Source organism: Pongo abelii, chromosome 1 (genome assembly GCF_028885655.2).
Source record: "Pongo abelii isolate AG06213 chromosome 1, NHGRI_mPonAbe1-v2.0_pri, whole genome shotgun sequence".
NCBI lineage: Eukaryota > Metazoa > Chordata > Mammalia > Primates > Hominidae > Pongo > Pongo abelii.
The window spans coordinates 192,422,049-192,438,535 of NC_071985.2; the positions used below are offsets into that span (position 1 = coordinate 192,422,049).

A 16,487-nucleotide genomic window follows, 5' to 3' on the forward strand; every position below is an offset into this window, starting at 1 on the left:
CATCAAAAAGTGGGCTAAGGACATAAATAAACAGTTCTCAAAAGAAGATATACAATGGCCAACAAACATATGAAAAAATGTTCAACATCACTAATCAGGGAAATGCAAATCAAAACTACAATGCAATACCACCTTACTCCTGCAAGAATGGCAATAATCAAAAAATAGTAGATGTTGGCATGGATGCAGTGAACAGGGAACACTTCTACACTGCTGGTGGGAATAACCACTATGGAAAACAGTGTGGAGATTCCTTAAAGAACTAACAGTAGAACTACCATTTAATCCAGCAATCCCACTACTGGGTATCTACCCAGAGGAATAGAAGTCATTATACAAAAAAGATACTTTCACACACATGTTTATAGCAGCACAATTCACAGTTGCAAAAACGTGGAACCAACCCAAATGCCCATCAATCAATGAGTGGATAAAGAAACTGTGATATAAGGCTGGGCGCGGTGGCTCACACCTGTAATCCCAGCACTTTGGGAGGCTGAGACAGGCGGATCACGAGGTCAGGAGATCAAGACCATCCTGGCTAATGTGGTGAGACCTACTAAAAATACAAAAAATTAGCCAGGCATGGTGACATGCGTCTGTAGTCCCAGCTACTTGGGAGGCTGAGGCAGGAGAATCACTTGAACCCAGGAGGTGGAGGTTGCCGTGAGCCGAGATCGAGCCACTGCACTCCAGCCTGGTGACAGAGCGAGACTCTGTCTAAAAAAAAAAAAAAAAAAAGAAACTGTGATATATATATATATATATATATATATGATGGAATACTACTCAGCTATAAAATGGAATTAATTAATGGCATTTGCAGTGACCTGGATGAGATTGGAGACTATTACTCTAAGTGAAGTAACTCAGGAATGGAAAACCAGACATCATTTCTGACTTATAAGTGGGAGCTAAGCTATGAGGATGCAAAGGCATAAGAATGACAGAATGGACTTTGGAGACTCAGGAGGAAAGGGTGGGAAGGGGATGAGGGATAAAAGACTGTACAAATACAGTGCAGTGTATACAGCTCGGGTGATGGTTGCACAAAAATATCATAAATCACCACTAAAGAACTTACTCATGTAACCAAACACCACCTGTTCCCCAATGGCCTATGGAAATAAAAAAAAAATTTATTAAACATGTCTCAAAGAGAGCTACCCTATAGTCAAATTGTCAGAAGTCAAGAACAAAGAGAAAACCTTGAAAACAGCAAGAGAAAAATGATTCATCATATAAATGAGATCCTCAACATAACTACTGGCTTACTTATGATCAGAAACAAAAAAGACCAGAAGGCAGTGGGATGACATTCAAAGTATTAAAAGAAAAAAACAAAAAACACAAGTCAACAGAGAATTTTATATCCAACATATTCTCTCTCAAAATACAGGTGAAATAAAGACAACTGCAGGTAAAGACTGAAAGCATGTGTTGCTAGCAGACTTTCCTAATACTGAAGTTCTTTAGGCTGAAAAGTGACACCAGATTGTAGCTTGAATCCACACAAAGAAATAATGAGCACTGATTAAAGTCATCACATAGGTAAATAAAAGATAATATACACTTTTATTTTAACTGATTAAAGGTAACTGCATAAAGCCATTTAAAAAAAGAGAGAGACATGATAGGAGGCAATTAGATCATGGGGGCAGTTCCCCCATGCCGGTCTCGTGATAGTGAGTTCTCACAAGATCTGATGGTTTTATAAGGGGCTCTTCCCCCTTCACTCGCCACTCTCTCTCCCACCTGCCACCATGTAAGACATGCTTCTTCCCCTTCCACCATGATTGTAAGTTACCTGAGACCTCCCCAGCCCTGTGGAATTGAGTCAATTATGGAACTGTGAGTCAATTAAACCTCTTTATAAATTACCAGGTCTCAAGTATGTCTTTATAGCAGTGTGAAAATGGACTAATACCATATCTAACAAGTATCTCATAAGAAACATGTTTAAAAACTGAACTGTTGGTTCCCTTCCCCAGTGTTTTACATCTCAGTAAATGGCATCATTTTCCTCCAAATTGCTTAAGCCAATAATATTGGATCATCTATGACTCCTCCCTTTCTTTAAAAAAAATTTTTTTTTTATACAGACAGGGTCTCGCTCTGTCGCCCAGGCTGTAATGCAGTGGTGTGATCACAGCTCGCTGCAGCCTTGAACTCCTGGGCTCAAGTGATCTTCCCACCTCAGCCTTCTGAGTAACTGGGAACACAGGTGCATGCCATCACTTCTGGCTAATTTTTTTAAAAATTTTTTTCTAGAGACAGGATCTCGCTATGTTGCCCAAGCTGGTCTTGAACTCCTGGCCTCAAGTGATCCTCCTGCCTCCCAAAGTACTGGGATTACAGATATGAGCCACCATGCCCGGCCCTCCTCTATTTCATTGGATATGATTTTATAATTTTGTGTTTTGTCTTTGCTAATTTTCTTTCACTGACATTCCAATCATGTCAGCTCTTTCTTCCAACGTATTCTGAATTTAACTAATTCTCATTTCTCCAATACTACTACTCTCTTCTAAGATTTCAGTTCATCACTATCTTTTGTCTTTTTTGTTTGTTTATTTTATATTGATATAAGAGGATGCTGGATTCATTTCCAACACCCCCAGAAGACTCACTTACACTCCCTTTTGGTTGAAACCCCACCTGCCCAACCCCACCTGCCCAACTTACCTGCCCAACCCCTCAAACTATCACTACAGATTAGTTTTTCTGTTTTCAAACTTCATATAAAGAGAATTATAAAATACATACTCTGGCTTCTTTTGTCTAACATTATTTCTGTGAGATTCATGTTGCTGCATACAATAATAATTGTTCTTTTTAATTTCTCTGTAATATTCTCCTTTATGAATATACCAAATTTTTAAAATCTGTTGGGCCTTTAGGTTGTTTCCAGTTTTGCCTCTTGTGAAAAATGCAAGGGTGAATATTCTAGCACATGGCTTTTGGTGGTCATATCACTCACTTTTCTTGGGTATATACTGAGATGTGGAATTGTTGGGTCATAGGATATACAGCTAAGCAATTTGTCAAAATGGTTTACATTCCCACCAGCAATATTGAATTCTAGTTGCTTCACATCCTTACCAATATTGTCAGTCCTTTAAATTTTAGCAGTTTTAGTGGGGATATAGTGTCCATAGTTTTAATTTGCATTTCTGTATTATTAATAGTATTCAACAACTTTTTGTATGCTTATTGGCCATTATATTCCTTTTTGTGAAGTGCTTCATAAAGTCTTACCATTTTTTAAATTGCCCAGTCTTCATTATTGATTTTTGGGCATTCTTTATATATTCTGGATATTATTTTTCTGATGTATGTGTTTTGTGTATCTTTTCCCACTTCCTGGATTTTTTTCATTTTCTTATTTTATTTTATTTTATTTCATTTTATTTTATTTTATTTTATTATTATTATCCTTTAAGTTTTAGGGTACATGTGCACAATGTGCAGGTTAGTTACATATGTATACATGTGCCATGCTGGTGTGCTGCACCCATTAACTCGTCATTTAGCATTAGGTATATCTCCTAAAGCTATCCCTCTCCCCGCCCCCCACCCCACAACAGTCCCCAGAGTGTGATGTTCCCCTTCCTGTGTCCATGTGTTCTCATTGTTCAATTCCCACCTATGAGTGAGAACATGCAGTGTTTGGTTTTTTGTTCTGGTGATAGTTTACTGAGAATGATGATTTCCAATTTCATCCATGTCCCTACAAAGGACATGAACTCATCATTTTTTATGGCTGCATAGTATTCCATGGTGTATATGTGCCACATTTTCTTAATCCAGTCTATCATTGTTGGACATTTGGGTTGGTTCCAAGTCTTTGCTATTGTGAATAGTGCCGCAATAAACAGACGTGTGCATGTGTCTTTATAGCAGCATGATTTATAGTCCTTTGGATATATACCTAGTAATGGGATGGCTGGGTCAAATGGTATTTCTAGTTCTAGATCCCTGAGGAATCAGCACACTGACTTCCACCATGGTTGAACTAGTTTACAGTCCCACCAACAGTGTAAAAGCATTCCTATTTCTCCACATCCTCTCCAGCACCTGTTGTTTCCTGACTTTTTAATGATTTCCATTCTAACTGGTGTGAGATGGTATCTCATTGTGGTTTTGATTTGCATTTCTCTGATGGCCAGTGTTGGTGAGCATTTTTTCATGTGTTTTTTGGCTGCATAAATGTCTTCTTTTGAGAAGCATCTGTTTATGTCCTTCGCCCACTTTTTGATGGGGTTCTTTGTTTTTTTCTTGTAAGTTTGTTTGAGTTCATTGTAGATTCTGGATATTAGCCCTTTGTCAGATGAGTAGGTTGCGAAAATTTTCTCCCATTTTGTAGGTTGCCTGTTGACTCTGATGGTAGTTTCTTTTGCTGTGCAGAAGCTCTTTAGTTTAATTAGATCCCATTTGTCAATTTTGGCTTTTGTTGCCATTGCTTTTGGTGTTTTAGATATGAAGTCCTTGCCCATGCCTATGTCCTGAATGGTAATGCCTAGGTTTTCTTCTAGGGTTTTTATGGTTTTAGGTCTAATGTTTAAGTCTTTAATCCATCTTGAATTAATTTTTGTATAAGGTGTAAGGAAGGGATCCAGTTTCAGCTTTCTACATATGGCTAGCCAGTTTTCCCAGCACCATTTATTAAATAGGGAATCCTTTCCCCATTGCTTGTTTTTCTCAGGTTTGTCAAAGATCAGATAGTTGTAGATATGCGGCGTTATTTCTGAGGGCTCTATTCTGTTCCATTGATCTATATCTCTGTTTTGGTACCAGTACCATGCTGTTTTGGTTACTGTAGCCTTGTAGTATAGTTTGAAGTCAGGTAGTGTGATGCCTCCAGCTTTGTTCTTTTGGCTTAGGATTGACTTGGCGATGCGGGCTCTTTTTTGGTTCCATATGAACTTTAAAGTAGTTTTTTCCAATTCTGTGAAGAAAGTCATTGGTAGCTTGATGAGGATGGCATTGAATCTATAAATTACCTTTGGCAGTATGGCCATTTTCATGATATTGATTCTTCCTACCCATGAGCATGGAATGTTCTTCCATTTGTTTGTGTCCTCTTTTATTTCATTGAGCAGTGGTTTGTAGTTCTCCTTGAAGAGGTCCTTCACGTCCCTTGTAAGTTGGATTCCTAGGTATTTTATTCTCTTTGAAGCAATTGTGAATGGGAGTTCACTCATGATTTGGGTCTCTGTTTGTCTGTTATTGGTGTATAAGAATGTTTGTGATTTTTGTACATTGATTTTGTATCCTGAGACTTTGCTGAAGTTGCTATCAGCTTAAGGAGATTTTGGGCTGAGACAATGGGGTTCTCTATATATACAATCATGTCATCTGCAAACAGGGACAATTGACTTCCTCTTTTCCTAATTGAATACCCTTTATTTCCTTCTGCCTAATTGCCCTGGCCAGAACTTCCAACACTATGTTGAATAGGAGTGGTGAGAGAGGGCATCCCTGTCTTGTGCCAGTTTTCAAAGGGAATGCTTCCAGTTTTTGCCCATTCAGTATGATATTGGCTGTGGGTTTGTCATAGATAGCTCTTATTATTTTGAGATGCGTCCCATCAATACCTAATTTATTGAGAGTTTTTAGCATGAACGGTTGTTGAATTTTGTCAAAGGCCTTTTCTGCATCTATTGAGATAATCATGTGGTTTTTGTCTTTGGTTCTGTTTATATGCTGGATTACATTTATTGATTTGCGTATATTGAACCAGCCTTGCATCCCAGGGATGAAGCCCACTTGATCATGGTGGATAAGCTTTTTGATGTGCTGCTGGATTCGGTTTGCCAGTATTTTACTGAGGATTTTTGCATCAATGTTCATCAAGGATATTGATCTAAAATTCTCTTTTTTGGTTGTGTCTCTGCCTGGCTTTGGTATCAGGATGATGCTGGCCTCATAAAATGAGTTAGGGAGGATTCCCTCTTTTTCTATTGATTGGAATAGTTTCAGAAGGAATGGTACCAGTTCCTCCTTGTACCTCTGGTAGAATTTGGCTGTGAATCCATCTGGTCCTGGACTCTTTTTGGTTGATAAGCTATTGATTATTGCCACAATTTCAGAGCCTGTTATTGGTCTATTCAGAGATTCAACTTCTTCCTGGTTTAGTCTTGGGAGGGTGTATGTGTCGAGGAATTTATCCATTTCTTCTACATTTTCTAGTTTATTTGCGTAGAGGTGTTTGTAGTATTCTCTGATGGTAGTTTGTATTTCTGTGGGATCGGTGATGATATCCCCTTTATCATTTTTTATTGCATCTATTTGATTCTTCTCTCTTTTCTTCTTTATTAGTCTTGCTAGCGGTCTATCAATTTTGTTGATCCTTTCAAAAAACCAGTTCCTGGATTCATTAATTTTTTGAAGAGTTTTTTGTGTCTCTATTTCCTTCAGTTCTGCTCTGATTTTAGTTATTTCTTGCCTTCTGCTAGCTTTTGAATGTGTTTGCTCTTGCTTTTCTAGTTCTTTTAATTGTGATGTTAGGGTGTCAATTTTGGATCTTTCCTGCTTTCTCTTGTGGGCATTTAGTGCTATAAATTTCCCTCTACACACTGGTTTGAATGTGTCCCAGAGATTCTGGTATGTTGTGTCTTTGTTCTTGTTGGTTTCAAAGAACATCTTTATTTCTGCCTTCATTTTGTTATGTACCCAGTAGTCATTCAGGAGCAGGTTGTTCAGTTTCCATGTAGTTGAGCGGTTTTGAGTGAGTTTCTTAATCCTGAGTTCTAGTTTGATTGCACCATGGTCTGAGAGACAGTTTGTTATAATTTCTGATCTTTTACATTTGCTGAGGAGAGCTTTACTTCCAACTATGTGGTCAATTTTGGAATGGGTGTGGTGTGGTGCTGAAAAAAATGTATATTCTGTTGATTTGGGGTGGAAAGTTCTGTAGATGTCTATTAGGTCCACTTGGTGCAGAGCTGAGTTCAATTCCTGGGTATCCTTGTTAACTTTCTGTCTCGTTGATCTGTCTAATGTTGACAGTGGGGTGTTAAAGTCTCCCATTATTATTGTGTGGGAGTCTAAGTCTCTTTGTAGGTCACTCAGGACTCGCTTTATGAATCTGGGTGCTCCTGTATTGGGTGCATATATATTTAGGATAGTTAGCTCTTCTCGTTGAATTGATCCCTTTACCATTATGTAATGGCCTTCTTTGTCTCTTTTGATCTTTGCTGGTTTAAAGTCTGTTTTATCAGAGACTAGGATTGCAACCTCTGCCTTTTTTTGTTTTCCATTTGCTTGGCAGATCTTCCTCCATCCTTTTATTTTGAGCCTATGTGTGTCTCTGCACATGAGATGGGTTTCCTGAATACAGCACACTGATGGGTCTTGCCTCTTTATCCAATTTGCCAGTCTGTGTCTTTTACTTGGAGCATTTAGTCCATTTACATTTAAGGTTAATATTGTTATGTGTGAATTTGATCCTGTCATTATGATGTTAGCTGGTTATTTTGCTCGTTAGTTGATGCAGTTTCTTCCTAGCCTCGATGGTCTTTGCAATTTGGCATGATTTTGCAGTGGCTGGTACCGGTTGTTCCTTTCCATATTTAGTGCTTCCTTCAGGAGCTCTTTTAGGGCAGGCCTGGTGGTGACAAAATCTCTCAGCATTTGCTTGTCTGTAAAGTATTTTATTTCTCCTTCACTTATGAAGCTTAGTTTGGCTGGATATGAAATTCTGAGCTGAAAATTCTTTTCTTTAAGAATGTTGAATATTGGCCCCCACTCTCTTCTGGCTTGTAGAGTTTCTGCCAAGAGATCAGCTGTTAGTCTGATGGGCTTCCCTTTGTGGGTAACTCGACCTTTCTCTCTGGCTGCCCTTAACATTTTTTCCTTCATTTCAACTTTGGTGAATCTGACAATTATGTGTCTTGGAGTTGCTCTTCTCGAGGAGTATCTTTGTGGCATTCTCTGTATTTCCTGAATCTGAATGTTGGCCTGCCTTGCTAGATTGGGGAAGTTCTCCTGGATAATATCCTGCAGAGTGTTTTCCAACTTGGTTCCATTCTCCCCGTCACTTTCAGGTACACCAATCAGATGCAGATTTGGTCTTTTCACATAGTCCCATATTTCTTGGAGGCTTTGTTCGTTTCTTTTTATTCTTTTTTCTCTAAACTTCCCTTCTTGCTTCATTTCATTCATTTCATCTTCCATCACTGATACCCTTTCTTCCAGTTGGTCACATCGGCTCCTGAGGCTTCTGCATTCTTCACGTAGTTCTCGAGCCTTGGCTTTCAGCTCCATCAGCTCCTTTAAGCACTTCTCTGTATTGGTTATTCTAGTTATACATTCGTCTAAAGTTTTTTCAAACTTTTCAACTTCTTTGCCTTTGGTTTGCATTTCCTCCTGTAGCTTGGTGTAGTTTGATCGTCTGAAGCCTTCTTCTCTCAGCTCGTCAGTCATTCTCCATCCAGCTTTGTTCCGTTGCTGGTGAGGAACTGCGTTCCTTTGGAGGAGGAGAGGCGCTCTGCTTTTTAGAGTTTCCAGTTTTTCTGCTCTGTTTTTTCCCCATCTTTGTGGTTTTATCTCCTTTTGGTCTTTGATGATGGTGTTGTACAGATGGGTTTTTATCATGAATGGGTGTTGAATTTTGTCAAATGCTTTTTCTTTATCTATTGAGATGATATGTGGGTTTTCTCTTTCATTTAGTGAATGTATGTATTCAGCTGATTGTATTTTCCATTGTTAAACAACCTTTATATTTCTGGAATAAATCCCACTTAGTTATGATATATTATCCTGCATGTTATGATATGATATATATAGGATGTATATCTGATATACATATATAGAGAGAGCTAGATTTAATTTACAAATACTTTGTTAAAGATTTTGCATGTATGTTCATGAGGGATATTAGTCTATAGTTTTTTTTCTTGTAGCTATCTTTGTCATGTTTTGGTATGAGGGTTATGCTGGCCTTATAAAATGAAATGGGAAGTGTTCCCTCTTCTATTTTTCAAAAGAGGCTTTGCAAGATTTGTTATTATTTCTTCTTTAAATATTTGCTAGAATTCACCAGTGAAGCCAGTTTAGGCCTGGGATTTTCTTTGTGGAAAGATTTTTAATTGCAATTGCAATTTTTTTATTATGTATGAGGCTCTTCATATTCTGTTTTTTCTTGTGTCAGTGGTATTTTTGCTTTGTTTTGTGTTTTGAGAGAGACCCATATATTATCCAAATAATGGAACAAACACAGATTTTTTAAAAATCATAATTAAAATGTTAAAATGTAAAAAAGATGAACAAAGTGGAAGAAAAGATAGATAGTACCCACAGAAATATCTATATAAAAAATTAAATGGACATCTTATAACTAAAAAATACAGTATTAGGAATAACTCATTGCATGGGTTTAAGGGCAGACAAGAGCCAACAGAAAGGAGTAATAAACTTGATGAAAAAATAGAAAATATCCAAAATAAAGTATAGTGAGAAAATACGAAAAAAATATTAGAGAATTAGAGATAAGAGAGAGAGCCTGTAATCCAGGCTCCAGTGCAGTGGTATGATATAGCTCACTGCAACCTTGAACTGGGCTCAAGCGATCCTCTTGAGTAGCTAGGGCTACAGGCACACACTGTGCTCAGCTAATTTGTTTTTGTAGAGATGGGGTCTCAAAATGTTGCCCAGGCTGGTCTTGAGCGACATTTTATCTCAATTTTCATATTTAATTGGCATAAAGTTATTCATACTATCCTGTTCTCTACCCAATGTCTGATGGATCTGTGATGAAATTGTCTCTGTGTATTCTATATTTATTAGGTATATGTATCAGTTAGGTTGGTTGGTTAATTGGTTATTCATGTTATTAGTTTTCTTTTAGTTAGTGTTTATAGAGTATACTATTTTCATCTGTTTGCTTTTCTCTTTCTGTGTTTTTATATTTCGAGTGTCTTTGTATCTCAGGGCCCTCTTATAAACAAATATAATTGAGTTCTGGGGGTTTTTTTTGGTCTGGTTTGTTCATTTATTCCTACTGATTGTTTTACTTAATCTACCCTTCTTTAATATAATTATTTATTTGGGTTTAAATCAACATTTTGCATTTTGCTTTTTTGTTTTCTATTTGTCCAAGTTCTTCCTTATTTCTTTATTCCTTCTTTCTTGCCTTCTTTTGGATTAATCAAGTATGTTTTATTATTCTACTTCTCTCCCCTTAGCTTTTTAGTAATGCGTTCTTATCCCTGATAATCCTTTAATTAATTGCCCTATGCAAATATGCATATTGGACTTATTAAAATCTACCTTAAATAAGTGCTCTAACCACTCCCAAATAATGCAAAATTCTTAACAAAGTTTGGCTCCATTTACTCTCCACTTTCATCCTCTGTGCTATTACTGTCATATAACTTATTATTACATATATTATAAACAGCACAAGCCATTTTTATTATTGTTTTAAATAATCAGTATCCCTTTGTATCAACTCACATGTTTACCCTTTCTCGTGTTCTTCATCCTTCCTGTAGTTTCATGTTTCCATCTGGAATTTCCTTCAGCCTGAAGAACTTCCTTTTCATTTTCCATAGTTAGGTCTGCTGGTGACAGATTCTCTCAGCTTTGATTATCTGAAAATCTCATTATTTTACCTTTATTTCTGAAGGATATTTTCACTGGGTGTATAATTCTATCTTTGGTAGTCTGTTTCTTTTAGCCCTTTAAGGATACTATTCTACTTCTCTTGCTTACACAGTTTTATTAAAGAACCTGCTATCACTCTTATAGTTGCTCCAGTAATGCTGTTTTTCTCTCTGACTACTTTTTAAAATTTATCTTTGTATTTCCTCCCTGTCTTTTATTTCATCTGTATTTCATCTTTTGTATTTTCAGCAGTTTGACAATTATGTGTTTTGGTATCGTTTTCTTTGTATTTTTCCTGCTATGGATTGCTGAATCCATAAGCATCCTGAATCTGTGGGTTGATGTCTTTCATTAGTTAGAGATTAAGTCTCTGCTGTTATCTTTTCATATATTGCTTTTTCTTCATTCTATCTGTCTTCTCCCTCTGGGATTGCAGCCACTCATATTTTGGACCTATTGACTGTGTCTACTTAATCTCTAATTCTCTAATATATTTTTTCATATTTTCTCACTGTACTTTATTTTGGATGTTTTCTATTTTTTCATCAAGTTTATTAATCCTTTCTGTTGGCTCTTGTCTGCCCTTAAACCCATGCAATGAGTTAGTTATTCCTAATATTGTATTTTTTAGTTATAAGATGTCCATTTAGTTTTTTATATAGATATTTCTGTGGGTACTATCTACCTTTTCTTATATTTTGTTCATCTTTTTTACATTTTAACATTTTAATTATGATTTTTAAAAAATCTGTGTGTTTGTTCCATTATTTGGATAACATATGGGTCTCTTTCTATTGCCTGTATTTTCTCTTGATTACTGATCACACTGTTTTGACTCTGTTATGTCTAATAATTTTTGTAGTATGCCAAACGTTTTATATTAAAAGAACTATTGAGGCTCCAACTGGTATCTTCCATGAGAAAGAATTCTTCCTTTCCTCTGCTAGACTAATAGGATAGGGCCTGGTCACCTCAATCTAATTATGGATTGAGTTAGACCACATCTGGATTGTGCCTATGGTTTATGCTTGTTTTTTGGACATCGACCCTCTTGGGCTCTTGGTTGGGAACCTAATTTCTAGCTCCTTAGCCCTGAAACACTGCAGGAGATTGTCCTACCCTTGAGAGGTCTGGGGCTTAGTTTTATTACCTCTCACCCCTTATAGTTTTAAAATATCTTTAAGAGGAGATCAGCCATGTATTTGGGGTATACTACCTACTTCTAGTGGAACCTTGTCTCCTAAAACCACAAGATTATAGGAGATTTTATTCTGCCTTTTAAAAGCTCTCAGTCTAGCTTTGAAGTTCCAATGTGCTGGCCCAAAATTCAGCAAATACCCAATGAGAAAAACTGGCCACATGCAGGGGCTCCTTAAGTTTCCAGTTTGTCGCAGCAGCTCTCATTTCTCTTTCTTCCAGTACAGCCCTCACCACATGCCAAGCCTGATCCTTAGTTTATGCCAAAATTAGCAGATGCCCTCAGGAAAGAAAACAGTATCAGCTACCTCAGAGGCCATCCCCTGGAATTCCAGTTCATCTAATCTCATGACAGCTCTGTGGTGTCTTCCTCATGACAGCTCTGTGGTGTCTTTTTAAATAATTACTCTGACTTTTTCTAGTTGTTGCATCATTAACATTGTACTACCACAACTATCACTTCCTACCTGGAGGCCTAGGAAGTATTATCTTCTGCCTGCCCTATATAATAGTTTATTAACTGGTCTCCCTAATTCTACTCTCGTCCCTCTCACAAAGCAGTCAGAGTAATCCTTTTAAGTATATCTTGTCCCTCCCCTGCTCAAAACCCTCCAGTGGCTTCCCTTTATATTTAGAATAAGTTCAGTTCATTTTCACAGGCTGCAGTCCTACACAATTTTACTGCTGCTCACTCTCTAACTTAATTTCTCTCTACCCTCCCCTTTGCTCACTCAGTTATAGCTCTACTGACCTCCTTTCCAATTTCTCAAACACACTAACATGTTCCTGTCTCAGAATCTTTGCACTTGTTGTTATACCCTCTCACATCTTCATAAGGCATTGTGCCTTTACCTCTTTCGGGAGCTCTGTGTAAATGTCATCTCCTCAAAGAGGACTTCCCTTAAAATTCTGTTTCCTTACCCTGCATTAGTTTTAATCACAGCACTTAGCACTACCTGACATTGTACTGTATATTGTGTTATTTGTTTAATTTTCTTTCTCTCTCACTAGGAGGTAAGCTCCATGAGAGTGGAAGTCTGGTTTGTTCACTGTTCTATCCCAAGAGCTTAGCACAGTGTGTAACTTATAGTAAGTGCTCACTATTTGTAGGATGTCTTAGATATCCCTTACCTCAAAAAAGTCTCAGTTTAAGGAAAAAAATGAATAATTGGAGTAAAATTAAGAAGTACTGTAACATAGATGTCTACAGAATGCTTTGGGAGTAAAGAGAGGACACTGACCTAGTTGGGACATGGTCAGAGAAGGCCTCAATAAGGAGGTGGCCCTGGATCGAGTGTTGAAAACTGAGTATTGATATGTGTCTGACAAAGAGTAATAGAGAGCTCAACATATAGGGCTACTAGAACATGGGGTTGGATGATAGGAAATGACATCAGTCATAATGGGAGAGCAAGATGGGCAGAGTCAAAAAAGTCCTTAGAAATCAGGTTAAAGAATTTAGACCTTACCTTAAAGGTAATAAGGAATAAAGGTTTTTAAGAGCAAAGGTTTTTAAGGAGAGATGCTATCAGATTTCTATTTCCACATGTTCCTCTACTCCTCACTGCAGTAATCAAACTAAAACTTCAAGTAGATTGATGTAGAAAATCCCTGGCATGGTTATCAGGGCTCAATTTCAAAACAAGTTCTTATCCCAGCTCACTATGTAACCTGTGGAGGGCATTGTGTCTTGTTCTGAGCCTCAGACCTTCATTCTTAGCAGGAGAGAATTACAGGTTTCTAAGAGCCCTTTCAACTCTGAGCCTATGATTCTATTAATATTTATATACTTCACCTTTGACTTAGGTCACAATACTTGTCTAAGATGCCTTAGGAAGAAAAATTTAATATTTTTTCTGCATCTGCCAGAAATAATTTAAAACCTCCAATTCCAGCCAATCTAAATTCAGTCTTCTTCAGAGATTTCCTAAACATTTAGGTCAAATGCCAGGAAACCAGCTTCTTGGAACAAAACTACCTGAGCAGAAGCGGCAAGTCCTTTTTTTCTTCTGGCTGGGATGAGAATGCAGGGGGGAGGGAGGGTGATAGAATGAGTCTTTTTCTTGCAGTTGTGATTCCAAAGAATCCCTATCCTGCCTCCGATGTGAATACTGAGAAGCCCAGCATCCACAGCAGCACCAAAACTGTCTTGGAACATCAACCAGGGCAGAGGGGGCGTAAACCAGGAAAGAAGCGGGGCCGGACACCCAAGACCCTAATTTCCCATCCCATCTCTGCCCCATCCAAGACAGCTGAACCTTTGAAATTCCCAAAGAAGAGAGGTCCCAAACCTGGCAGCAAGGTAGGTAAAATATGGGTTTCCCAGAAAGGGATAAGGGATTATAAAGGGGTCATTCGGCCAGGCACCGTGGCTCACGCCTGTAATCCCAGCACTTAATGGGAGGCCGAGGCGGGCAGATCATGAGGTCAGGAGATGGAGACCATCCTGGCTAACACGATGAAACCCCATCTCTACTAAAAATACAAAAAATTAGCCAGGCGTGGTGGTGGGCGTCTGTAGTCCCAGCTACTTGGGAGGCTGAGGCAGGAGAATGGCGTGAACCCGGGAGGTGGAGCTTGCAGTGAGTGGAGATCGTGCCACTGCACTGCAGCCTGAGTGACAGAGCGAGACTCTGTCTCAAAAAAAAGGCAGGGTTGGAGGGCGGTCATTCATCCATACCCATCTCTCTTGGAAAGGGGCATATCTGGCCCTCTTCTCTATCTTGTATATCTTATAAGAGGAATTTCCTAGATCGTCATTCCTACTTGCTACTTACCTGAGAGTTGGTAATATTAAAGATAAAATTGTGGAGGATAGGAAACAAATTTTAACTTTGAAAGTTACTCATATTTGAGGAGATTCTGGTCTAGTGTACATGGAAGAAACTGCTCTTTGTTAACCTTTCCAAAGTAGATGTCCAGCGTGTGGACAGAAAGCACAAATTAACTCTGTAAATGTTTTTTTTTCTTTTAATCAGCTTTTTCAGGTTGAATGTAAATATATTTTTTGCTATCTCTACCTCTTCTTTAAAAAAAATTGAATACCTACTAAGTGTCAGACTGTATTAAACGCCAATACATACATATCCCATGATTTTCACAAAACCCTAAGAGATAAATAGTGTTAATGTTATTTTATAGTAAATTGAGACTTACAGATGTAAAATGATTTTTCTAAGATCACATGGCTAGTAAATGGCAAAAGCTACAGAGATTGGCCCTTAGATCTACTTCCAAGGTCACTGCTTCCCTAGCATATATTCACTCTTTCACTGTTTCCCACATTTCCTGAGGGACACAACACTTCTAGTATTCTAGTATTGGAAAAGACAGCTGAGTCACCTTCACTGAGCACTGTTACTGAAAGTACTACCTCTTAGTCATGGCCTGTTTTTCATGGGTATCTTCCCTAAGGAAGGCATTGATATGAAAAAAAAAAAAGAAACTTCTGTCAGCAGCTTCTCTAGGGCCCCTTTTAGCATCACCTCCTACCCTCATTTCTTAACTGTTGGGAGATTTCTCTGATGAATCTCTTGCCTGAACAAGAATACCTGAGTTCCAGTATGGAGATGATACCCCGTTCTCCCTGGGCATTCCATCCCAATCTCATTAATTCCTCCCTAGGGTTAGTTAGTTTGTCTGTTGGTTTGTTTTGCTTGTTTATTAGCTTCCACTGACTTCAGTCCTTGTAGAATATAAGCTCCTCAAGGTCAAGAACCTAATCTTTTTCTTTTTTTTTTCTCCTGTGGTGCCTTGTATCTCAGTCAGTCTCTTGGGAAATATTCAGAATATGCAAGATGGGTAGGAGGGTAGGTGGGTGGGTGCATGGATGGATGGATGGATGGATGGATGGATGGATGGATGGATGGATGGATGATTTTAGTGATGATGTTACCAATCTCAGTTGTCTCTTATTTTTGGCTTCAAATTCTCAGTATCACCTCCTGATCTTCCTGTGTAACACATAATACTCCTCTTGATCTGTTACCACTAACCCAGGTCCTAATTCAATTTTGCCTTCATTACCCACCTCTCATTCTCATGTTGTAGAGGAGAGGCTGAAGGCCCTAAGGTTGCCAAGGCCAGAGAAACCATGCTTTTGATGATGTGAAGACATCTTGAGGACAGTCAGAAGAGGGAGAAAACTCACCTGGGGGACTCCAAAGATAGAACCAGAACCAATAAATGGAAACTCAAGCAGAGAAGCTTTGTCTCAACATAAAAGGAACAGTTATATCTATCCCAAAATGGAAGTAATGAGCCCCTATAACTAGAGGTATTTCGTCAGGGACTGGATGACTATAGGAGGGATCTTTTAGGGAGAGGGAATTAGAAGTATTGGGTGGATGGTTGGGTTAAATGGCCTTTAAGATCATTCAAAACTCAAAAACTGATTCTGTGATTGCCTCTGCTCTGCTCCCTCAGGAAGTCTTGAACGTAGTAACCAAAGTCCTTTTTCTTTCTAGCCTTCTTGAAAGCAGTCATTCTCATCTTTTCCTGTGTTTTATGTCCTAGCATTTGATACTCTAATTCTCCTTCATGTTCTTTTGCCTACCCCTACAAGTGTATATGCCTTCCACTTCACCTGTGAGCCTTATATCCCTTTTTGTTTGTTTTGCTTTGATTTTTGAGGCGGGGTCTCACTCTGTCACCCAGGCTGAGTGCAGTGGCACAATCATTGT

The 16,487-nt window shown here is 38.3% G+C and overlaps 1 protein-coding gene across 24 annotated transcripts in view; it reads left to right on the plus strand.

Moving 5' to 3' along the window:
- SCMH1 (Scm polycomb group protein homolog 1) overlaps positions 1-16,487 on the plus strand; it is a 243,372-nt gene that overhangs the window by 181,975 nt on the left and 44,910 nt on the right. For 23 of the 24 annotated variants that reach the window (XR_010136117.1, XM_063713085.1, XM_054537348.2 and 20 more), the window contains one exon: positions 13,875-14,107. The exons of the other annotated variant lie outside the window; for it this stretch is intronic. Coding sequence is in view for 22 of the 23 variants with exons in the window: in XM_063713085.1 (XP_063569155.1) it covers positions 13,875-14,107 (233 nt within the window). In the remaining variant the exon portion in view is untranslated. The remainder of the gene's footprint in view (positions 1-13,874; positions 14,108-16,487) is intronic. 24 annotated transcript variants of the gene reach the window in all.